General features: G+C 42.0%; 5 protein-coding genes across 5 annotated transcripts in view; 1 reads left to right on the top strand and 4 right to left on the bottom strand.

Moving 5' to 3' along the window:
* Nucleotides 1-9469, bottom strand: part of tyw1 (tRNA-yW synthesizing protein 1 homolog (S. cerevisiae)) — a 74093-nt gene extending 64624 nt beyond the window's left edge. The window contains exons 1-7 of the mRNA XM_071522502.1: nucleotides 9336-9469; nucleotides 8930-9057; nucleotides 8532-8666; nucleotides 7944-8045; nucleotides 6018-6212; nucleotides 4364-4651; nucleotides 1367-1489 (exon numbers count right to left, since the gene is read on the bottom strand). Coding sequence (XP_071378603.1) covers nucleotides 1367-1489; nucleotides 4364-4651; nucleotides 6018-6212; nucleotides 7944-8045; nucleotides 8532-8666; nucleotides 8930-9057; nucleotides 9336-9426 — 1062 coding nt within the window. The 5' untranslated portion in view covers nucleotides 9427-9469. The remainder of the gene's footprint in view (nucleotides 1-1366; nucleotides 1490-4363; nucleotides 4652-6017; nucleotides 6213-7943; nucleotides 8046-8531; nucleotides 8667-8929; nucleotides 9058-9335) is intronic.
* Nucleotides 9470-9762: 293 nt separating this feature from the next.
* sbds (SBDS ribosome maturation factor) lies at nucleotides 9763-12790 on the top strand. The gene is made up of 5 exons (XM_071522553.1): nucleotides 9763-9987; nucleotides 10253-10382; nucleotides 10504-10704; nucleotides 11577-11741; nucleotides 12190-12790. Exons 1-5 carry the CDS (start codon nucleotides 9860-9862, stop codon nucleotides 12316-12318), a joined length of 753 nt encoding a protein of 250 aa, XP_071378654.1. The 5' UTR covers nucleotides 9763-9859; the 3' UTR covers nucleotides 12319-12790.
* Nucleotides 12791-13714: 924 nt separating this feature from the next.
* On the bottom strand, nucleotides 13715-16040 carry LOC139646780 (claudin-4-like). Its single transcript, XM_071522504.1, has one exon. The coding sequence runs from the start codon at nucleotides 15941-15943 to the stop codon at nucleotides 15272-15274; it is 672 nt and encodes a 223-aa protein (XP_071378605.1). The 5' UTR covers nucleotides 15944-16040; the 3' UTR covers nucleotides 13715-15271.
* Nucleotides 16041-17021: 981 nt separating this feature from the next.
* On the bottom strand, nucleotides 17022-17657 carry cldnj (claudin j). The gene has a single exon (XM_071522500.1). It carries the CDS (start codon nucleotides 17655-17657, stop codon nucleotides 17022-17024), a length of 636 nt encoding a protein of 211 aa, XP_071378601.1.
* A 2712-nt stretch (nucleotides 17658-20369) lies between these two features.
* LOC139646790 (claudin-4-like) lies at nucleotides 20370-25236 on the bottom strand. Its single transcript, XM_071522517.1, has 2 exons — nucleotides 24663-25236; nucleotides 20370-21462 (listed from the first exon to the last, which is right to left on the bottom strand). Exons 1-2 carry the CDS (start codon nucleotides 25143-25145, stop codon nucleotides 20791-20793), a joined length of 1155 nt encoding a protein of 384 aa, XP_071378618.1. The 5' UTR covers nucleotides 25146-25236; the 3' UTR covers nucleotides 20370-20790.
* Between the last annotated feature and the right edge of the window lie 346 nt (nucleotides 25237-25582).

Here is a 25582-nt window from a genome sequence, read left to right as displayed (position 1 = left end):
TGGACAGCAGGAGGCTGCGATAACCACCAACTATTTTTTGTTTGACAGGCTGCTGTGTTACTGAGTTAGTGTAGTAGAGTCATGTCAACGTTAGTCGAGTGTTAGGCACTGCACAACATGCAAGTCACACAAGCGAAAGATGTGCTGAACACCTGTTACAACATGACACATCCAATGAGCAACTAAATTCAGAGAAGGCTTTCACTCTGATTTAAAGAGCGTCAATACTTTCCCAACATGCCAGTCAAAAGCACAGGTACATTACACGGGCGGTTACTTGCATTTCTCTTCCTTCCCTTTCACCCGCTCTCACGTTTCACTTCTTTGGCCTGATCTTTACAGATCGGCTTGTAAAAGGGGAGCGATCATGCCTCTTCCTTCTCTCTCTCTCGCTCTTTTTTCCCCCTCCGTTTTCTTGAGTCACTCGTTCCTCGCAAGCCTGTGAAGTGGGCGTCCTCGCTCTTACGCAAGCCTCCGCTTCTCGCCTGCCAGGGTCTGGTGTCTATCAACCCATCTGCCGCTTCTCCTTCAATGAAACCACTTTTCTCTTTACTCACACACTGATGTCGGGCTAAGGCGCTGGAGGCTCAACACCACGATGGTGCCCCCTTACAGGCCTTAACGCGGAAATGCTGAAAATAGAGCTGCTTGATGATGAAATCGGTACTACAGTTGTAGCGAATGGACAAACAACTGACTGTAGTATTGTGCAGCAGAACGTTAAGTATATATAACTGTACACAAGTATAAATATAAATCTCTGGATGATTTGACTGCCTGGGCAGCAGTGTTATGCCAAGCTATGGAAAGGTGGCGTAACGTCTTTGAGGGAGACACTGAACTCAGTCTAAGTCTCTTTGGATAAGAGCATCAGATAAAATATCTATGGAAAACACAGCTGTAATGAAAAACATCTGTATTGGGGATGGGACGATATATCGAAATTCAAAATATCGCAGTACGAAAATGTGACAATACGTATCGTGGGGCAGAAAAATGAATCGCAATATTAGCTCCATTTTATTCTGCTGTAGTAATCACAAATAAGACGCTTGACCATCACAGTTTCACAAGCTCTCCATCAAAATTATATTATTTGTATTTTGTAATGACATTTTTAATTTTTGTTTACATTCTAGCAAGCCGATGCCATCGCTAGAAAGATTTGTGGCTCAGAAATAAACATCATTCTGCACAGTCAGACTTTGTTGTCATTGAACTTTTATTTATTACATCGTATCGTGGTTGTATTGAATCAGGAATCCCATATCGCGTATCAAATCCCATCGTGAGATAAGCATATCGTCCCGTCCCTAATGAATAAACTAAAACATTAGTGTTACTGTGCCGGTGGTTTGAGTCTGACCTTGGCTTTTTTGATGCTGTTCATGATGCTGCCCAGATCCTCCACGTCCACTACAGAACCAGGTTTCCTCTCATCTGTCACGGCAGACTCCTCCTCATCACTGCTGGACTCCATCAGCTCCTCCTGCAGGGAGAAAGGTAGAGCTGAACAATTAATCGAAAAAAGATCGAAATCGCAATATGAACTTCTGCAATTTCCAAATCGCAGAGGCTGCAATTAATTGCTTAAAAGAGAGGGGCGTCCAAAATGGATTTCTGAACAAAGTGTTTTAGAGCTCCAGGTAATCTTTGGTACGATATTGGTGAAAACCTTTTTTATCTTTCAGCCCCAGAGAGGAGGACCCAAAGAGAGGGTTAAAAAATATTAACATTACAAGGAAGGAGGACAAGGAAACAGCAAGACTCAGAGGGAAGACACCATGGTGGAAACTGTAAATGACAGCAGGTGGTGTAGAATATTGATGAGGACGAAAAAAACAAAACAAGATAATGGAGGGTGTAATATGATAATAAAGTGTCTTTTCACTTCCAAAAGTCTCCCCCAAAGTGGAGCCAGCCAAGCCTATTCCAGATTCGCATATACCCATGACCCATCTAAAAAATTTGTCCATGATTAAGCAAGGGAGCCCATATGGAACGCACTCACTGCACGTCATTATCTTCTCTTAGGCTGCCTGATTAAATAAGAAAAGCATATGCATATTTATGGCGCTTCAGAGGATTTTATCACAGTGCGTGCCCTATCTAGACGATTTCGCCCACATGTGCGGCGGCGAGATTAAATGGATGAGTGGTAGGTAGATAAATCTCGATGACGGTCCCCTCGCCACAGTCCTCCACTACTCTCGGTTCCGGTTGAATGTCACCCCTGCTGCGTGCAGCGAGTGCCGCAGACAGAGGGGAAAAACTCTCGGCTCCGAGTCGGCTCAGAGACGCCCGCTGCCATGACAACTGGTCATCTGTGTGCGGTGTGATGTGTATAAGAGCAGTTACTTAGTGTGTGCGTGAGTGTGGATGTACTTGCCTCTGTGTGAAATGTGTAATAATTTCAGTGAATGACAAGAGAATAACAAAAACGTCATATATTTTGACGTGCTGCAAAAAACATCCTGGTAAACATCCCGGAAATGAGAAATTTCATGAAAGTCGTGCAGAACATTTTATAACACAACCCCATCCCTAACAACGCAGGACATCAGTGCTACTAAATCAGGACATGATAAACCGAGAGTAGCGCTCGTCTTTCTGGGACATTTAGAGCGCTTATCTGATTTTAATCACGTTGTTAGAGCGCAACACGAGGCCGTTATCACAGCCGGTCCACTTCCCTGAGTAGTGTGATAAGAGCTGCTTTGATATCCAAAGTGTTCATATGATGTTGAAAGGCGTCATCACAAGCCAGAGGGCACCCTCCTAATTACAGACACCAACTGCACTCTCTCTCTTTTTCTTTCTTTATTCTTTCATTCATTGCCTTCAACCGCTTATTCCTATTCAGGGTCACGGGGGGCTGTGGCCTATCCCAGCATGCATTGGGCAGGAGGCAGGGAAACACCATGGACAAGTCGCCAGTCTATCACAAGTAGGGCTGGGCAATAATTCAATATTATCATTTATCGTCTTTCAGTGGAATCATATCGTGACGATATGAAGATATTTTGATATTGTGACACACATTTCCGCTGTCTGAATTGATGATGACAAGCAAATTTTACTTAAAATCTCTCATAAAATGAGGTATGGTAGGAATGTTATTTGAATATTTCTGTTTTGTTTGACATCACACCTAACATTACCATTTGCTTCAATGAGATGAACATTAATTTGATTATTTAACGTGATTTTGCATACATGAACCATATCGTGATATATATTGATATTGAGAAAAATCCTTATGATTGTCATGATATTGATTTGATGAACCATATCACCCAGCCCTAATCACAAGGCTAATACAGATAGAAAGACAAACACACACACACACACACACGCACACACTAGCATTGTCTGCAATGTGAATGTCTCCAAAACGAACTGGGTATGTAAGGGCTTTATAAAGGTGGGCTTTATACAGTAGAATGTCAGCATAATAACAAGAGAAAAATGTCGCCCACCATGAATGATGCAGGCACCCCTTGGGCCAATCAGCAATCAGAGTGTTTCAACAGTTTCTAAGTTTGAAATTTTAACCTTTAATTATAGTGTCTCCATCAGGTCAATTGGTGTATTTTTTTTTTTAGATATGATGCCAGAATAGTCCCAAAATGCATCATTCTTCCAAGTTTGGTCAAAATGGGACCAGTGGTGCCTGAGACATCACCTGAGATCTGTCATGTTTGATGGATGGACTGACGGACACGGCTCTATCAATAGTTCTCCGTCCCATGAAATAATAACAATAATAGAAATCATCATCATCATTCTTCATTGATCCATTGTGGGGAGATTTTTGGGGTCAGGGTAGGGCTGGGCAATATATCGATATTATATCGATATCGTGATATGAGACTAGATATCGTCTTAGATTTTGGATATCGTAATATTGTGATATGGCATAAGTGTTGTCTTTTCCTGGTTTTAAAGGCTGCGTTACAGTAAAGTGATGTAATTTTCTGAACTTACCAGACTGTTCTAGCTGTTCTATAATTTGCCTTTACCCACTTAGTCATTATATCCACATTACTGATGATTATTTATCAAAAATCTCATTGTGTAAATATTTTGTGAAAGCACCAATAGTCATCCCTACAATATTGTCGCAATATCGTTATCGAGGTATTTGGCAAAAATATTGTGATATTTGATTTTGTCCATATCGCCCAGCCCTAGATCAGGGTCAGCTACAGAATAGCGTTCCAGGAGCTGGTAGGGATTCAGTGTTTTGCTCAAAGACACTTCAGCAGGGCAGATACAGGGGCTTGAACCCGTGTCGTCCAGTGTTCACAGTGTGCCATGCTAACACAACAGAGAGCTAAATGTATTGTCGTTCCTCCATTACCTCAGAGCTGTTGTGTTGCGGAGCTGCCTTCTCCTCGTCTGTCTGGCCCTGGCTGTCTCTCCCCTTGTTCTTACAGGAGCTGCCTCCTGTCTTACAGTTTCCGCTGCAGTTCTTCTTCTCTCCCTTGGCCAGCGCCCGCAGGCGGTTCAGGAACTTCACCTTCCAGGCCAGGAAGTCTGCCTGGACGCTGCCGTTACGGCTCTTCACCACGTTGCAGTCGCCCTCTCCCCTGGTCAGCATTCGCATGCCGCTCAGCATCCACAGCCACTTGTCCACATTTTTACTCACCTGGAGAGGGAAAACAAAGAAGTGGGTTAAATAAGACTGAATGGGGATAGGTGCTTGGCTTATTCTGCCAGAGAACTCATAGTAATAGTTGGAACAAAGAAGAAAAGAGAAGAAAAACAGAGAGTGCTACAAAAATGGAGCAAAGCGTTTCGGCACTGGCCTTCATCAGGGAGCTTCAAACAATTCATGTTCAAAAATGAAGCTCAGATGAAGGCCAATACTGAAACGCTTTGGAGTGTTGTAAGTGTATTTAAATGTCCCTAGATGAGAAAATAAAGGCTTTTTAAAGAATTTCAAAGAAGAGTGCCTTTTGTTTCATTCACCCAAGTTGACGTTTTGGTAAACAATAATTAAGCAGTGGATTTGAAGTCCAGTCTGGAACTGGAATATGCTGCCGCCTGCTGAGCTACAGTCACCCGACTAGTAGCTTTGGATGCTTTGATTAATTGGATTTCAACACTTTGCTGCACTTGCGATACATAAGCATAGAAATAATGTTTTACAGCTACGCACAATGTTGAAATGTAATCCAAAGCTGCAGATGGTTTATTGTTGTGTGTAAACTGAGGAAAGTGACCTGTACTTTGAGTTAAAGGGGGTAATAAATTAGATCTTTACTGTCCCATAGCACAAAATGATCCTAATATATCTGCGGGGGTTTAATAGGGTTGCTGATCGATACCAGTGACCTAATGATTACTTCAGCAGGAGCTGAGATGTCTGGCCTTTAAAACTCACTTTCTGGCCTGCACTCCCTTTTGGAACAAAAACTCCCCACTGGCATTTCAAAACAATCCCAGTCTCCTCCCCCCACCTGCTCCCCATGCATTATCAACTGTCATGGTGCTACGAGGTCGCAAGACATTTCAGCTACAAAGGCAAAAGAAAAAAAAAAGAAATGACAAAGTAGTATTATTATTACAGTATTTTGCATGATGATATATTGCCTCTTTACTAGACGTTTCTGTTGGATCTCTGCTTTAATTAGCTTGCTTACTCGTCTCTATTGTGAAAATGTGACTTTATTGTTTGTGTCAATTACAGGCCACCATAGCCTTTTACTCTAGGTAGCCATTTTTAACAACTGGCCAGGGACTACAGATTAGCCATCAAAATTAGCCATCTAACTGCCAGAGACTTGTGTAGGAGGATTTAAGTTCTATCAGTGTTGTTGCAATTCCTACTAGTCACCAATAGGGGTCAATAAAGTTTAGAGATTACTTAATGCCTCTTTGAATTCTTGCCCTTCTTTGTGTATATAGCTGCCCATAACTGATAACCTCAAAAACACTGCAGACTAAGGTTTGGAGAGGACTATCAGATCAGCAAAAACAATGATGGAATTTAAAATGGAAAGCTTTCTCACCGTATTATAGTGGCCAACATAGACAGAGTTGCCCAGACCAAACACTGCGTACCGCAGGCCTTTGAGGTAAGTCTTCCCATATCTGAAGTCGGTGGACGCCTCCTCCAGCCACTTACAGAACCACTCAGCGTTCTCCGTGGGTCGTCCATCAGTGTAGGTGGCCAAGAGAAACACACAGACCGACTTGTTGGTGCACTGTGCAGAGAAACGATCAAAACGGACAAGAGGAATTAGTGAAACAATGCATTAGGGCATTTCAGCAAAGAACGAGGAGGAGAATAATGATCTGTAAGATGGACTGCATGATTATAGGTGAAATTACCTCGATCATTTTGATAGATATTGTGAACAAGATTATTAATCACAATAATCAAATTAATTAATAGTTCTGAAGTGAGGAAAAAAAACCATTTATGAACTTTTGGGATCTTATAACAACATCTTGATCATGTTTAACTACTGAAAAAATTCTAAATGTAATAGCAGTAGGAAATGTAATGCTTCCAAACTGCTCAGTGCCAATAACCAAATTATTTGTGAAAACTAAAATCATGATATATGTTTACATACAATCAAATATACCAGTCTATTTCTAAGGCTGATATTTCAAAACAAAAGACAGCAGACTAATAGAAAACCAATTCACCGGCACACAGGCAGAGGGTGAAAATAAATCACTCTCAGAGTAGCTACAAAGGGACTACTAAAGTGAAATATGAAGCACACATCCTCTCCTTGGCCGCTTGTAAATGAACAGAAACCTGGCGGAGCGAGGCGGTTGCCATGCCTCATGTCTAGCTGGGTCTGCGCTGCTCAGGAGAGAGTGTCTCCTTGACTGATGGCTGGCCAGTGGGAGTCAATGCACTGAGCGTCTACAACTGAATCTAGCGGCCGGCTGCTGCCTGTGGCGAGATTTTCCATCACCAAAAACTGTATCACTATCCTATTGAATAAATAGCAATTTCCTCTCTTGCTGTGTACCAGCCAGCCAATCTCCTATTCATTTCTCAATGCACTGCAGAGCGCCTCTGCCCACAAAATAAAAAAGGAACGTTGATGAAAATAATCAATCTTTCCTCAGTTGAGCGGGATTTGTTTAGCGCGTCTGTCCTCTGTGCCAGCTGTCTGAGGAACTGAATCACTGGACAATGAAGTGGAAAAGTTGGACTGGAGCGTAACAGTGTCAGAACCTGAGGCTGCTTGTAGTTTGTTACTTGGCTGTTTTTGTTGGTAAGCTTTCAGTGAATGTCAGTCGTGATTTATTCAACTCTGACGAACTTTATTCTAATAAAGCATTTCCTGAGGATTACCTTCCCTGTCAAATCACGTTGCCTGTTGTTGTGTACTTACATTTACATTTTAGACATTTAGCTGACACTCCAGAGCGACTTACTGTGAGTGCAGTCGAGGCTTGACTTGCTGGATTACTAACCAGCCACAAAGTGCAGTCTGTACAGAGAGTAGACTGGCTAAGTTTGCTGTGTCCTCATCTTACATTTTTGGCATTTAGCTGATGCTGTTAAAAAGTAAGTTACAATGAGTGCAACAGCAGAATAAGCTGTGTCACCAACATTTTTTTTGGTTGCTTGTAACCAACATTGCAAGCAACCAAAAGTAAGGAGAGCAAGAGTTAGAGCCGCTGACAACAGATTTAACAAAAGTATTCCTGTGATGTCGGGTTTGTGTAATTACTCAAAAGTCAGTTCTATGCATGGAGCTCAACTTTATCAAACTGAAAAAAAAAATATAGAAATGTATGTGGCAGTAACTGTATAAAATTCAAATAGCAGAGGAATCTAGTTAAATAAAATATTAAACCCCTAAGCTTAATTTGGACTAACTGCCACATAAGAGTTGTAACTTTTGTCAAAATGCAAATCGTCATTTTACTCCAAATCATTATTTGGCTCCCATGACTTGGCCTACCTCATCAGCCAGTTGGTCATCTGGATCATAGTCTTGCATGTCAATCACTTCGGCTGGTATGTCCAAAGCCTTCACCTCCTCTGACAGCTCTTTTGCAAAGCCCTGGACAAGTCAAGGTGAGAATCACAGTTAGCTCTTATAAGACATCTTAGAATATCTTTACAATTCACTGTTTATCAGCCGCTAATCTATCTATCCTTGAACAAATCAATCATAAATGAAATCTTACATTTTACAGCTTGTTGCCCCCTTTAACGGCTTATTTATCTCTTTTGATTGCGTGTATAAAACTGAGTGTTTTTTTACAGTCTGGTGCGGGAGTTTCTTTTCTGCTGACAATCCCCGAGCTACTAAATTTCCATACAAACAGCCAAACGTAAGTGTCGCAGTGAAGTTTATAAGGTCATGTAACATGGGTAGTAACCCCAGATCAATACTCCTATTCTTAAAAGCTCCATATGCCCTGGTATTTTCATCACTTGTAGTTTGTTACTGGATGTCACATCATATCATAGAATAATCATATCTATATTTTGTCATCATATCATCCAGAGCATGTTTATGATTTCAGGGAGCAAAAATCCATACTTTTGCTGTTCCAGTCTGTGAGCCGTAGAAGATTTTAACTCCTGAGACATGAACCACAGTGTCTCTCTCCACAGAGTGGCCGTTCTCCTTCACAGCTTTGTAGAGCCACGGGCCAACTTGGTTGGAGAAGCTTTTCTAAAAAGCAAACAGAAGAAGACAATTCACGAAAGGACATATGACCTGGCATGTCTTCTCACACACAGCTGTCTTCTCATGGAAGGACACAGTTGGTCTCCAATGTTTGGAAACGTGAAGGGTATTTAATGCTTTCAGAAACTGCAACTCAAAACTCAGCACCTCTGAAAAGATTAACAGTGCCACATACACAATATCACATAAAGCCTAACAAATATACCAGGCAATAAGTGGAGCCCACACATCAGCAAGTGACAGATTACCTTCTTAAATGCCATCTTCACAGAGAACCAGATCCCAAAGACAAGTGCAGCAGCTGAATACAAGTACAGTCTGTTGTGCCATACCGACATGAAGTAGCCCTCACTGGGACTGTGGGCATTCTTTGACACTGGAAGGGAAGTAACATGCCATATTATGGTTTTGAGACATGAGGAAGTTAAGTAGGGTTAGCTATGATGCAAATGCAAATGGCTCTGCTATGGCTTTGCTAGGCTAATGCTTATCTTATTCTTTGCACAGCAGCACGCAACAGGTTAACAGGATACAAGCTCAATTCACCTGCAGCAAATAAAAGGCGGCTAACTAGCCTGCTAACCATAGCACCCATAGCAATGTTTCTACAAGCTAACGTTTCAACATTTCCACTTAGATTTCAAATAAACTCACCTTTAGTATCCGAGGAAGACACATGCTTTATGAAATCCAAAAGAAATACGAAGAAACCCTGCATCACAGTATGCAGTATTTTGGTGCACATATTTTGCAAGGCTTAACTAATATTTGTGTCAAAGAGGTCTTCAGCAGTTGTTGCCGTGTGAAACCATATTGTTGTCCTGTTTGCCCGATGTGCATGCTGGGAAGTGTAGTTTTGTGTGTTTCTGTGACTTACTGAAGAACTGAGTACTTTTTGCCTCTGTATTTTTTATTTTCAACGAAGATATTGTACGCTAAATAATATTTCTTGTTTCACGTTAAAAAAAAAAACTATTTATTTAGATTTTAAAGGTTGGAACCGAGGATAGAATCGAAAAACGGAACGGAACCTTTGCTTAATGTCTCTGTTTCAGAGTGGACACTCATTTATAGCACTCATAGCACAACGACGACGACTGTTGTAATCTGACAGCAATTTCACATCTACCTGTTTACTAGCTGCCTAGACAGAGTATTCTGTCTTCTTAAACTTAAACATGTCTATATTCACGCCAACAAATCAAATACGACTGACAAATGTGGCGGTGGTGAGGATGAAGAAAGGAGGGAAACGATTTGAAATCGCCTGCTACAAAAACAAAGTTATGAGTTGGAGATCAGGAGCGTGAGTAACGTTAGCTAAATGTTAAAATGACGTTCAAACGATTTGACTAATGTAACCGGTTACCAAAATAACCAGTTTCTTATGTGTTACAAGCAACAAACATTTGCTGGTTTAATTTGATAGTTAACGTTAGCTAGCCAGTTACGCCCACAACTAGTTAGTCTGCCAGTATTTTCACCCATTGCTCCACGTTACAGTCCTTCAACTAAATTTCAACGAGATCAAACCGTATCTGAATTTCCACGTATGTTCTGTTTTTTTCCAGAGAGAAGGACTTGGATGAGGTTTTGCAGACAAACTCTGTTTTCGTCAATGTGTCCAAGGGTCAGGTGGCGAAGAAAGATGACTTGTCCAAAGCTTTTGGAACAGATGATCTGACAGAAATCTGTAAACAAGTAAGTAACATCACCAGAATAGTTCTTACTCTTAACTAACTCAACATTTGCCACCACAGACCTGTCCAGCATTCAGTGTCATTTCCTGACTATTCCTCTGATTTGTTTCTTCCTTGGACAGATCTTGGCTAAAGGAGAGCTGCAGGTGTCAGACAAGGAGAGGCAGAGTCAGCTGGAGACGATGTTCAGGGACATCGCGACTATTGTGGCAGAGAAGTGTGTGAACCCCGAGACCAAGAGGCCGTACACAGTCAGTCTCATCGAGCGGGCAATGAAGGACATCCACTACTCTGTTAAGGCCAACAAGAGCACTAAGCAGCAGGTGAGGAGCTACATTTCACTTCAGTTTGTTTCCTGTGTGTTGGAAACAACACAAAGGATTAATGCTGTGCACACTGTAGAAGTTTGTAAGATCACCTGAAGCCAAGGCTGTGTTATAGAGAGAATCTGGGAATTATGTGTGATATTTTCATATAAATAAATGTCTCTCTGTCACTGATTGTTATCACACAGAAGTGATTCAACCTATATCCAGGTCATGAAAGCTTTAACATTGTCTGTTCTAAACAGCCGGTGTCTGGCAGCTTTTCCTGGGAAAATCCTCTAGTACACAGGAAATGATGCGTTTTACATTTCCGGTTTGTTTGGAATAAATAGAAGAACTGGGTAGTTGGCATGAGCAGCGATAGCCACCATGACTGAACAGACAAATAAAAAATAAAAAGAGCGGCACCTAAAAAAACTCAAACTTCATCAACATAAAATCCAAGCCCCGCCCACACGGTTTGATTGACATGTGATCTCTGGGAAGTGCAGAGCAGAAACACCACATGTGTGTGTTTTGTTGTTTAATCCCTACTGGGTTTTGTCAGGTCATCATTGTAATAAAAAAAATTTGTTACTCAATATGCCCAGTAAGGTAATGATTAGATCGAGAAAAGTAGATAAGTAAATTAGATGAAATAAATACATTTTGGAACTGATGCAGTGCTAATCGAAGCTACATATGCAAGCTGTGAGAGTCTCTATCTTGGATGTTTACACTTTATTTCCCGGGGATTTGTTCAGTAGTTTATCCTTTGATCACAAAAAACACATGTGATTAAGGATAGACATTGTAAAACATTCATTATAGGAGATAATGATCCTTTTTTTTATGATCTTGACACATTTGTCTGTCTCCCCTGTCCCCAGGCTCTGGAGGTGATCCGGCAGCTGAAGGAGTCCATGCAGATCCAGAGGGCCCACATGAGGCTGAGGCTGGTGCTGTCGGCCAAGGAGGGCAAGAGGCTGAAGGAGAAGCTCAAACCGCTGCTGAAGGTGGTGGAGAGCGAAGACTTTGACGAGGAGCTGGAAATGGTGAGGGGTGTTGACACATTTCCCAGACTATGACTGCATGCAGGATGGGAAATTAAAGCAAGATACCAGACAAATGCTAGTAATTCTTGTCTGTAGCTGGTGAGTTTGTCTACTCTTTGTTTTGGTAGACAACCATGATTTTAAAGGTCTGGTCTTTCTAAAATGTAAGTAAAATAGATGTAATAACTAGTTATAGCATTAGAATAACTGGTAATTACTGGTAAGTTTGTCTGCTCTACCGGCCATTTTGGTAGCCAACCATGATTTTAAAGGTCTGGTCTTTCTAAAATCTTATTGGTTGCTTGGTGATTGTGAGATGTATCTGCCAGTGCGGTGGATACTGTTGCTTTCTCTCCCATGCTTTTTTTTGTTCCAATTCCCATCCTGTCTGTATTAATCCATACCCATACTCCCCCTCTGTCTCTACCTCCCTTCTCCTCACTCCCAGGTTTGTCTAGTGGATCCTGGCTGCTTCAGGGAGATCGATGAGCTGATCCGCTGCGAGACCAAAGGCCGAGGCTCCCTGGAGGTCCTCAGTCTGAAGGATGTGGAGGAGGGAGACGAGAAGCTGGAGTAACCCAACCACCCAGAACGCTTTAACACACTAAAGCCTACCACCATGGCACACAAACTGCAAACTCATTTAAAAGACTGATATTTAAGATCTATTTTATACCCAATATAGCCATTCCTGTTTCCCAGCCTCTGTATATATAAAGGGACTTATTTGACTGAAAAGATTCTGTAAGAATTTATTTTCTTCTGCCCAACTTGCAATTATAGGGAGGAATGTATTTCAAAAGAGGTTTGAGCAGTTATACCTTAACCTGCAGGTCAGTTAGTAGTTCAGATGGCCTGAATTCACTTATTTACAGAAAAGCATGCTAGTTGTTTTTAAGTCAGTATCACTGGACCATCAGCAATACTCATCAGCAATTATTTTTGCCTTCCATTTTACTCTGTGTGCCATGTAATCATGCTCAATATCCCTATTTTATGGATAGTTTCTTTAACCCAATAATTTATATTTTGTCATATTGAAATGAGTGTGCTCAAATAAATATTTAACAATCTAGTTTCCTTTTGTTTTATTCACAGTGATTTTGCTAATAACGACTGGTGCAGGGTGATTTGTCTCAGACACACCTTGTCTGGTATAGTAAGCTGCACATGTAGAGCCTGTGTGTATTCACAAACCCAACAGACCGACTTCTGCCTCTCCATGATACCAGTGCTACCCGGCTGCACATTTTACTTGTATATTACTTAATAGTTACCAGTCATTCTAATGTTATAATGAGTTATTACATCTATTTTACTTGGAAATTACTTAGGTTATTTCCAGTCATTACTGCATAGTTAATGGCCTGTAATTTGAAGACTTACCGACTTTGTTATACATATTGACCTAGCAGCCCTACTGTCTAACCAGCAGGGAGAAATAGAGTAATCGCGATTTGTTCAAGTTCAACTAGAAAAATGGTGGACTGGTAAATTCTTGTTTCACCCTACAGTTCACTCAGCATCTGTTATTAACAGGGGCAGTCAGTGCTGTCAGTGCCTGTTAAAATTAATAGCAGGACCCTGTTATTCCTGCAAAGTATCACATCATTGCAGTGTTGTATTAATCCCAGGCAAAATCTATAGACAGTTGCTCAAAGGATTTATCAGCCTCTTTGACTTGTTGCACATTACCTTGTGCTATAAAGAGATTTCAGATTGCATTTATTTGGGATTTTTTGTCTCTGAGTTCTATGCCAAGCATTCTATCAAAGTAAAAAGGAATTTCTCAAAAAGAAATTGAAAATATTAAATTCAAATAACAGTTTGTATATGTATTCACCCGCTCTCTAAATTTGGGCTGATTTGCCCCCCACTTAAACCAGCTTGTTCAATATTTGATGTTATGTGTTACTCAAACTGTATTGAGGGTTTTGGGGAAATGATTTTCTTTAAAAATGTTTGTATTCTCATCTTTATTTGTAACAAAGCCAAAAACAGGTCCATTACATCTTAATGGGAATTCAGGATGCAGGGTCAACTCTCAATCACAACACTCAAGCACAGTATGGAATATGTGATTCACTTATGGATAACATTCAGCCCTTCTGGAGTCAAAGAAAAAAGAAAGTAATCATCCAGTCATTACATGCAAAACTACAAAAAGTGCAAATTTCTGTGAGCTTTTCCCATCAGATTTCTCCTTTGACTTCCATTGTAAAATTGGACAGGACAAAGTGACATTGCACCTTCTGGATTCAGTATTCTTTATTCAGGAAAGAGACTATCCAAGTCTAATGAATAATCTTCTGAACACTGGTATTGATCTGCAAACAGGGGTCTGATGAGGCCAGCCTCATCTAACACTGGGACCTTCTGAATCTCTGAGCACACCATTTCATTTGCATGATTACGCATTTAACCACAAAAACAATTATAAGCTGTTTCTTCTACTTTTCCTCACAATTCATCTTCCTTTTAAAAGGCAAATCCTGAAAATGAATGGAAGGGGTTTCAAAATTTCTGCTTAGCAACTCAAATTGCCTTTAGTGTATCATGTCCAGAAAGGCTTTGACCAGTTTGTAATGAGGGTTCTTAGTCCATCTGGATTATTCATTAACATAAAAGTGTTCTTTGTGTCTTTGCATGCCATGTAGTCATGCACAACAGGTCCATGTTATTGGCATTTAAAACCACTTGCATTTTTATAATCAAGTGATTGTTGTAAACATATATTTATGAATCATTTGTAATTCAAGTCATGCATGATGCTTTATTCCACAATGCCATGTGTGCAAATGAATTCCACTCAGATGTAAAGTTTTTGACACTGTCAACAAACTAAGCAAATGTCATTACTCTCATTTAGGGCAAGTGCTGTACAGTCTTTTTGGTATCAATATTAGTTCATAAGGCATCATAATGTATCAAAAGGTATCAAAAGGCTTTAACATGTTGGATTCACAGGTTCTACTAGTTTGTAGGGTATTAAGGGAATCAATTATGGTCTAATTGCATTTACAAAAGCAGTAGGTACAAATGTTATTTAGAAAATAAAGACACCCATAAAAGCATTGAAAAATTTAAAGTATCAGAATTTTCAGTATCAAAAAAACCTAAATAAAATGCAGCCCTATTCAGTATTACATTTACATTTCGAATCTGTACTGATCAGCTCTCTCCTGTTATCTCTGCATGTATGACAATGTTGTTCTTTTATATTCAATAGAAGTTCAATAGAAATGTAATAAATGTAATAGAAATATAAGAAACACAGCAAAACAAGAGGCAAATGTCAGTCCATGAAAAGTCCTATCAAATCCCTATTAATAAAAGTAAGTGCTTTTTGGTGTTACTGCTTTTTAAACAGTATAAATTAGCCAGTGCATCATTACTCAACATGTCCAGACTTCTATCTCTATCCTTAAGTCTATCCACACCCATTTCACATATTTCGTTGCAGTTTAATCACTCACACTAAACACATCACAGTCTGGTTCCATCTGGGTCCTGCAGGAGTCTGGACCCCCTCAGAGAGGCTCTGATCTCCGTCCATACTGGCTGTGCGTGAATGTAGTCCTGTGGATGCTGCTCAGCGGGTGGTTAGCCTCCTCTTCTGGACCAGGGTTCCTCCTCTCCTCGGACCCCTCGCGCTCCTCAAAAGTGGGGCATCTGGTCATGAGCGCCCCCCCTCCGGCCAGCATCAAAGCCAAGGAGATCCATCCCAGGTACAGCGCGGCTCCCCAGTCTCTCCGCAGCGGCACGGCGCCCTCCAGCGGCTGGCTGGTGTGATGGCACGTCCAGGCGGTGGGGACCAGCATCAGAATCCCGGACAAAACGAAGAGGGCACCAGAAACCACTTTGACCTGGGCGCGCCTGGGGAACCACACAGCCCCCGCCGCGCCGATCACCACAGCAAAAGCCCCGGCCCCGACGGCTGCCATGATGAGGGCCCTCCACGTCCGGAAGCTTCCAGACAGAGACATGAGAGACTGGTAGAAGGAGCAGTGCAGGCTGCCGTCGTGGTTTAAGTCCCAGTGGTCCCATTCCAGCCATACCCCGTCCCAGTAGGCGGGCAGAGTGGCCGTAGTGTTGTCCACCGTGCCGCTCACCTTCCAGAGGGCCAGGCAGCGCGTCAGGATGGCACACAGCCACCCGGTCCCGGCCAGGCCGAACGCAGCCAGCTCCAGCCACCGCTTCATGACTCCGGCCTGCCCGCTCCTCCTCTTCACTGCAGGCCGGGCTGCCTAACCAGAAACAGCTGGCAGCGGAGCGCAGAGGGGTGGGGTGTTGTTTTAGCCTGTGTGTGCATGTGTGAGTGAGTGAGTGTGTGTGTGTATGAGAGAGAGATAGAGAGAGAGAGAAAAAAAAAACTTTGTGTGTGTGCGTGTGTGTGTGTGTGTGTGTGTGTGTGACTCTTTTGCATGTCTGTTGAAAGCAAAACCGGTTCTCCGGTATTCATGGAAAGAAGCAGGCGTGGATCGACTCCGCAGCTGGGTGGAGAAGGGAAATCCCTCTGTTTGCTCTGCCATGGTTTCACAACAATCCCTTTCTCTCAGTTTCTGTTGAGAAACAAAAACAAAGATGCCACTGTGCTCTGACTTTTCAGCCACTGGCTCGTGTTTTTGAGAGGAAACTCAATTTAAAGAGCCACAAGTTCTTAGTGATATTGGGATGTGTGTCTTCACAATACCAGTGCAGCTCACTTCTCTGTTTCTCTGTGGAGCTACTGGGCGGTGACGCTATCCCAAACAACAATGAGACTCATTCTAGGCCATGACCTTTCTCATTGCAGAATAGTGATGCAACTGGCACGTGTTTATACTAAAATGTTTATTCGTAATTCCATGAGGCAAATCACAAAAGCACACGAACCTTTAGAAATGTGACAAATGTAGGCTATTCTTTTTATAATTTGACTAAACATTGTTACTAAAAACACAACACATTTTTCTACTGGATGGAAAAATATATGCAGATTCAACAACAGGATTTCTATAGTTCAAAACCTATTAGGACATTGGCAACACATTAATTCTTCATGATACCTGGGAATTCCACTTGATAATTCATTTAGACAGATTTTGAATGTTCAGATTAATGTCAATTACTCTAAGCTGTATTGGTCAGAGAATGCATTGAGTAAATATAACATCCATGCCACTGATATTATATCATACAGTTTATTACATTTATCTTATTGCGGTAACAGATACTCTGACATCATGTCTTTTCAGTATTCAAACACCTGGCCTGATGTGTGTTTTCCACCTGCTCCCTTCACACATAGTTCTTGATGGCGTAGCCGCTGTTTGTGGGTGTCCTGGCCAGTGTGTACCCACTGGAGGGGTACCTGGGCCTCTGCGGCGGGCAGCTGGTGCACAGCACCGCCCCCCCGCAGGCCAGCAGCCCGGAGGTCACAAAGCCTATATAGATGGCCGCCCCCAGCTCCTTCTTCAGCACCTCGGGGACACGCGGGTTGTGGAAGTCACTGATGATGGAGTTGGCCGTCCAGGAAACGGCGACCACGGTGGTGAGGCCCGCCACGCCGAAGATGACCCCGGAGCCCAGCACCACCCGGGCCTTGACCCGCGGGTGGCTCAGGCAGTTGGTGCAGCGCGCCCCCAGCAGGAAGATGAGGAACCCCAGGCAGCCCAGCACCAGGCTGATGCAGATGAGGCCGCGGGCCGCCTGGAGGTCCGGCGACAGGTCCAGCAGGGCGTCGTAGATCTTGCACTGCATTTGACCCGTGTACTCGTTGACGCAGGTCATCCACAGGCCCTCCCAGAACACCTGCATCACCACCAGGTGGGTGCCGATGAAGGCCGTCACCTTCCACATGGGCAGAGCGCAGATCAGGATGGTCCCGGCAACGCCCATCATGGACAGGCTGATGCCCAGCTCCTCCAGAGCCATGGGACGCTGTGCCCTCTGTCTCAGACCCTGAGGAGCACAGAGAGGACAGGGATCAGGAAATCAGCTTATCATGTCATTATGATTCCAGTGATCTGGCTCCATCATGGCAGCTATGCTTCCATGGGTCAATACATACATAATATACACTTTGTTCATAATTGACAGACCTGGTGGAGTGGAAAAACCCCTTTATCCCCAAAGTACATTTCATACACAATGAATTTGGCTTAAAATTTCAGTATTGTTTCAGTATTGTTTGCCTAACCTGTGTAATGAAGTGTGTAATAAAGTGGTCAGCAAGCAGAGCACAGTACTTATCGGCTCTGCCATATGCTTCATTCAGTATAACTGTTTTTAATCACCGAAATTTAATGTACTGCATCAGCTCTAAACTGGTCACTGCTGATTCCATTATTCATCTACCAGACTTTGTGGAGCAAATAAACCACTTTCCCTTTACAAATGAAGATCTAGATTCTCTTCCATTGCCATGTGAGCAGACTGTTCAGATGGCTGTCCTTGCACTGAAGACTATCAGTCGGCATAACAACACAGTGCTAATGCTTATAGCGTTTCCATGTCATTAAAAACACAATTATTCACTCATCAAGATGTGTTTCTGTAAAGTCATTTCCTGTAACTGCTGTCATAAGATAAACATTTCGGGATTTTTGTTTTTTAAATTCCATCATAAATATTTTTGTGATGCTTGTCATAGTTTCAGTATTAGGTAGACTTACTTCCCTGACTGTGACATGGCAGAGTTGTGCATGAAGGCAAAACGCCACTAGGGAGCAGCATGTCCCCAAAGACATCTTTATCATATCTTGTTCATGTCTTGTTCTAAATTACACATACATAAGGAATACATAAGGGATTAATTAACAAATTGCTTATGACTGGAGGCAACAAAGGTATTTTAAGAATACAGGCTTGTAGGTGAAGAGATTTATTCCAAAAATGAGATGTCCACTATTTGAAAAAAACTGTCACCCGCTTTCACAAAATGATTGCTGGCATGAAAACATTTTATCGTCCATCACGAAAGTTAATCATCTTAAGACTTTTGCTTACAAATTAGTTCTGTTTTTGAGTATTGATGACTATGTTTATGACTTCAAGGCAGCATTTTTTTTAATCAAAATGGATATGTAGCATTTTGGAGTCAAAACCCTTCATTTTCAAAAGATAGAGCAAACATTTGAACATTCACGAACAATCAAAATCCTGGTGGACAGTGGAGTAAATTTGAAGCCAGATGCGTTAAGTATCTTCTGCCCATATAGAAAGTGTCTATTTTTGTTTCATGACTTGAAGCTAAAGAGAAAGTATAGAGAAATCATTTGAACTGGGCATCCTGTACCATCTGCTCTTGCAGATTAATTGGCTCATTATCATACGTGTTCATGTTCTTTTAAATAATTCTAAATATTATTAGATAATTAATATCATTAATCTCAATCTCATGTATCTCATATTATGGTAGCCTAATGAGTTCTTCAAGTAGCTTTACACAGGGAAATAGATTTGTGAAATGAAAGTAAGTATTTTGGTATTTCACCAATTCAACACACTGTCCTCAAAAGTGCCATTTACAAATTACAAACTGGTCTTTTCAGATATGACAAGTGCAAATTACAAAATACAGTGATGCTGGGTGACGGAAATACAAACAAATAGTAAAATGTTAGATCAGTTAATGTCTGACCTGCACTCCCAGGCCAGGCAGAACTGATCCAACCCAAACTTCAAAGTAACATCAAGACCAGGGAGGGCTCTTTATAAAGATGACACCCTTCCCCTAAGCAATATTTCTGTGACAGGTAGCCAAACAAAACTACATATCCTTCCTACTGTACTATACTTCTGGGGCAGGAGCCATAAAGTAAATAAAACCTTTGCATGTCTGTAATTCTCAATCAAGTTATTAGACACTGTTGAAAATTCAGCAGCCTCATCAAGTTGGACAAGAAGCCTTTAACTATCAAGAATCAGTATAGATTTGATTTGTTGAATGTAGTGTAATCAGCCTCTGTCTTTACTCCCTTGTTGTACACATTTTACAGTGAGAGCATCAGCTAATTGCCTGGAGTGTAAATGCAAATCACTGAGACAACAGTAACACCTGTGGCAATGAGAGTAACCATCAGGCATTGCAAACAATTTTAAGCTCTTAAGACATTTCCTGTGAGAACGGAGTAACGTGACCCGCTCTTGTTCCTGATCCCCAGCTTGATAACGTGACAAAACACAACGCGGGCCTCCGTGAGGTTGGTGAGACAGTCACCCGACACTAACAACACAAACCACTTCTCCAATCAAACCAAAACAGTCCTGGCATGAATTTAAGAGCTCAACTTCCATCTTTCATTTGAGGCTCTGAGGTGAAAAAATAATTAACATCCTTTTATTCCATCCTTTTATATCCTTTTATATAACATCTTTTTATGGAGGACAAGCCTTTTGTTATTTCACTTTTCTGACATTTCACTTTTGTTAGCTCCCTTTTTATTCCTTTATTCCAGATTTCTATATTCTTTTCCTACAAAACCAAGTATGTATGCAACAAACTTCAACAGTGTTGGATGACACCATGTTTGTAGGCTGGATAGTGATCTCTGTGTTAAGTACCTGACAAACAGGTTCTCACAGTGTTTGGTTTAAATATCCATGGGTGCTTTTTTTTTGAATGAATACAAACCAGATGAGTGTTAGGAAAACTCGCACTACAAAGACATTTATTGTGATAAAATCACAAATATCAAAGCAAAAAAGGTGCAAACACAGAATTTAAATTTACATCTTCAAATTGGAATTACCAATTTTCCCAAATATAAAAATACCTAGTCACCATTATTTAAACTACATCCATATATATGTCATTGCAAAGAACAACATTGATATTTACAGAAATCTCAATCATTTAGTGTCTTCATACACTCATTCAAAGTGTGAATGCCAGGTAAAAATTCAACGATGAAGTGCATATTTCCTTCACAGTGCGCTGTCTGTACATACATCCTTTTTATCAGGAGCTTTTCCTTCACGTTTCACAGCTAGTCCTTATACTTCAAGCTTCTATTACTTGTTGCAGACAAAAATCTGTCAACCAGACTCCCATTTGTCCCTTGTCTCAAATATAAGTCTTTGTCGGAGTAGAAGACCGGACTGAGTCCTGCTTGCTGCGTCCTCCTGCAGACTTATTCAGCAGGTAGGTCACAGACGGGGCTTTGTCCTCCTTGGGGGGGCAGTTGGCACACAGCAGCCCCCCTCCCATGACCAGCAGTATCCCGGCGCCCCAGCCGACATAAAGAGCCGCCCCAAGCTCTCTTCTCTGGGCATCGGTCAGCAGAGGGTTGTAGAAGTCCCTGATGATGATGCTGGCCGTCCAGGAAACGGGGATGAGGCAGAGGATCCCGCTAATGATCAGCACCACCCCGGCCGCCACCGTGGCCTTCGCCTTGGCTACCTCCTCTGGAATGAAGTTGGTGCACTTGCCGCCAGCAAAGGCCATGAGGAGTCCGGCGATGCCGGTGACAATAGAAACCACCACCAAGGCCCGGGCCGCCTGAAGGTCGGAGCTCAGAGCCAGCATGGAGTCGTACACCTTGCACTGCATCTGGCCCGTGCTCTGGACCACGCAGCTCATCCAGATGCCCTCCCAGATGGTCTGGGATGTCACTATGTTGTTGCCAATGAAGGCGGTGACCCGCCACATGGGCGCGCCGCAGACGATGATTACCCCGATCCAGCCGAACAGGGCCAGAGCGCTGCCCAGCATCTGCATCCCCATGGAACCCATCGCCTTCTCTCTCCGACTCTCTGAGAGAATATTGGGAGCTGATCAGGTGTTTATGAACATCTGAAGCAGACGAAGAAAGGGAGGTGTGCTATGCAAGCTATTAAGGACACTGTAGAGGCCTTGCCAAAGAATACCAGCCGTGCAGGATTCTTTGTGTGAGGGAACAATAAAAGTGGGGGTTTCATTTATTCTGCTGGATGGAGATGGGGATTGTGTTACACAGGGTTTTGTTTGCACTCCCAATAAGAAGAGAGGCTATATGTAACTGAAAATACACCAGCTTGCTAATGTAAGCGGCTTGAATGCACTGTGCAGAGCAGGGATTGTTTGACATACCAACAGACAGAGCAAAGCGTTGACATACGGGTTTAAAGAATGATGAGGACACAAGTGTGTAAAGAGTGGGAGAGAGATGAATCCATCCTGCCATTCACTACACACTCTCAAGGCAAACAGTGATTTGTTTCTGGACATACACACAGAGATGAGTCGTATTCCCACTGAATCTAAATGATTGTTGTTTTTTAACCGGATACCTTTAAAACCGTGCTCTCTGAAATATTCTGTAGCAGGGAAAAGACTTTAAAACAGACAATAAATGGCATTTCCATAGCCTACTCCCCCAAATAGATCTGCATAGAAATCAGTTCAGTGCTGTGACATCATTGATTATTCAGTGAAAATCAACATGAGCACCTCCTGCCGGAAAACTATTTTTACGTTTTCCTATGACTTTCCGCTTTGCTTCATGCCCGTTAGGGATTTGGCAGGTTTTAGGAGAATCAAAACCTGGAAACTGAGGTTTTTTAAATAGTTTGGTATCTGTACAAATATAATCACTTTGCTTGGACATAGGGCTGGACAACATGGTTGAAATCAATATCACAATAATCATAAGGATTTTTTTCAATATCGATATATATGACGATATGGCTCACATAAGCGAAATCACGTATTCCTACCATACTTAATTTTGTCTGAGTTTCTAAATAAAATTAGCTTGTTCTCATCAGTTTAGACATCAGGATTGTGCGTCTCGATATCCCAAAATCACCATATCATCACAATATAATCCCACTGAAAGACGATAAATGATAATATTGAATTATCGTCCAGCCCTACTTGGACAGTAAGAATTGACAGTTTTCTCAGCTTGCTGGTCTTCCGATCGGTTTTTAATTTTCATTTTATATTTTGAAAGTGGAAAAACGAAGGTAAATGTATTTTAATGAATTTCGTTAATTGCCCCCCATATTTTTTCAGCATTTTTTTTTTTCGTTTGTAGCAAAATAGGTTTTGATGCATTTGTTCCCATCTCTGCTATCACACATATTGAAAGACACTTGGCACCACATTTTCTGAAGCAGTCAAAACAACTAATCATGCCATAGCAGGTTTAGGGGCATTCTCTATCGGCCAGATGCCAGCTGTGACACACGATACCAAGAGAAGTGAAACAGCAAAATCAGCAGTGTTCGCACGGATTAAACATCCTGTTGCTTTGCTGACGATTGACAATTTGTTTGTCCACACATTGGACAATGTGACTCATTTGTAACATGTGATAATATAAATTTCCCAAACGTTATTTATCCATTTAGGAGAAGTAATCAATACATGAAGTTTGTAATTCAGTATCTGAATTAAGCTGTTATCTGTTAAAGGTGTTAGCATTTTGTCAAAAAAAAAAGTGACCAATTATCAAACCGAACCTTAATATGGCTCTATCATTTATTGTGTCACTATGGCTCATTTTTAAATCAAACTTTTTAAATGCTGGTGCTGTACATAAGTTAACATTGTTTTTACTCTGAACTAACACTAATAAGTGCTGAAACTGAGACACTGCATGCTATGAGAAAGTAGTGACTGGCATTCAACACTGTAAAACAGGTTCAACTGGTTTAGCAAACTGCTTGAGTGCTTTTGAATACATTGTGTTGCAGTTGCACCGTCTACAACTCAGTTTCTCCTCTGGGACATCTTTGAATCAAACCAGTTTATTTTCAGTGAGTGGGGTTTTGTAATGTGAATGTGATCAGTCAGCAACATGCGCCTCACACAATTTCCACTCTGACACCCATCATGGGTAACTGGGTCATGAGTGTATACCTTAACCTTTCTTACAAGATGTTCAGAGAAGATTTGGTTTCAGTCTGGCATGATCAGAATTTACGACATGCTTTCACTGGATGTTGTGGAATATTTCAAAAAACATTCCTTAGATTCACTGTTCTTGATTAGAGATCGCAATATGTGAAATATATTTTTAAAAATCCCTTTGACCATTTCTCCTCAGCTTTTATTTCCTTACCTAGAACTTCTTTGTCATACTTGATCATTCTAGAGTTAAACTCTATTTTGTTGTATCTATATTGCTCTGGATAAGAGTGTCAATTAAATACCTGAAATATAAATGTAAATACAAAACAACTGTCCAATACCATATAAGCTTCAATATCAACATTTAATAATTGTAAAAAAAAATTGGTCGTTAGGCAATAAAATATCAATCAAGTAAATGTTTTATTAAAAATCAATCATACTGGTAAACAAAAACAGTCTTTTGATATTGCAGTTGAACACAGATGCTTGTAAAATACACTATACAATCAATTCACAATATATCAATCTGTACTGTACACATATTTCCTTCCATCATAGTTCTTCCTGAGTATGAATGTCCTTCTAACACATCTTAGATTTACTTTATATACAGAATAGGTTAGGTTTGATACAAGCTTAATATAGAATGGCTTTCATTCAGTCCAGTCATCGCCTCATGTCGTAAGATTTTCTTACTGCAGGTACACACTACACCTTTGTACTGTGTGTTTCTCGTTCCTTAAGAAAACACTCTCTCTTGCCTCAGCCATTGTATTCTGAATTACTCAGGATTTGTTGTTTTAAAAGGCTCCTCTCCCATTGTGGTTCACCTTCAAAAAATGTGAGACATGATCCCACCAACTTATGTCTCTCTCTGAAAATCACAATGGAGGAGGGTTACCTAAGAAATAGTCAAATAATTTACAGTCTTTCTCAGGAGAATTAGGCTCTCAGACGTAGGCTCTGCTGGTGGCCGTGGACCGGGCCTGGGAGTACTTGACTGGGTAGTTTTCATCTTTGGGCGGGCAGGAGCTGCAGAGGAGGGCGCCACCAAGGATGAGAAGACCCGCGGTGCCCCAGCCGATGTACAGCGCAGCCCCCAGCTCCCTCCTCTGGGCGTTGGTGAGGAGGGGGTTGTAGAAGTCCCTGATGATGGTGTTGGCTGACCAGCAGACGGGGATGAGGGTGAGGACGCCGGCGCAGATGAAGATGATTCCGGCAGCGATGGCCACCTTGGCTTTGGAACTCTCATTCTCCACAAAGTTAGTGCACTTGCCCCCGGCGATGCCCACGAGGACCCCGAAGGCGGCGAGGATGATGGCGATAACCACCAGCGCTCTGGCGGCCTGCAGGTCCTGGGGCAGAGCCAGCAGGGAGTCGTAGATCTTGCACTGCATCTGGCCGGTGCTCTGCGTCACACAGTTCATCCACAAGCCTTCCCAGATGACCTGCGCCGTCACAATGTTGGCTCCGATGAAGGCTGTGACTTTCCACATGGGCAGAGCGCACACGATGATGGTCCCCAGGAAGCCGACGACGGCCAAGGCAAAGCCCAGCATCTGTCGTCCCATTGACACCATGGTGGAGTCTTGTTTTGGTCACTTCTGTAGTACTGAAGCAGAAAGGAAGTCGAGTGTTTCAGCAGCAGGTCAGTTCAGCTCAGTGGTAAAGCTGGATAATGACTGGGTCACATTGCCTTCTGTTATAAGGATGTTGTGCGTGAAGGGTGGAGCCAACCTCCTTCCCTCTGACCTGAAACCATTGCACAGGGTAATTTTCCTGCCCAACCAGATTCTTCACATTATCAGTATGCGGATGGGGAGTAGTTTCGATGAGATGAGCATCAGTCTCAAACGGCGCTGCGTAAAAGCGGGGCCTGTAAAGAGGCAGCAAGTGCTTCATTCAAACAATGCTCACCCTTTGATTGGGCAGGTTACCCGGGGAGCAGGTCTGACCGCTGGTTTCAGGGTAAAAACAAAAGGAGCATGGGTATGAGTCATCGCCGGATGTCAGAAGT

This window comes from Centroberyx affinis, unplaced genomic scaffold (genome assembly GCF_046629955.1).
Source record: "Centroberyx affinis isolate AG114_WGS23_722 - 3 ecotype Tasmania unplaced genomic scaffold, CSIRO-AGI_Caff_v1 ptg000097l_1, whole genome shotgun sequence".
Lineage (NCBI taxonomy): Eukaryota > Metazoa > Chordata > Actinopteri > Beryciformes > Berycidae > Centroberyx > Centroberyx affinis.
Note: the sequence above shows the minus strand (reverse complement) of the source record. Positions and strands in the feature narration are given on the sequence as shown.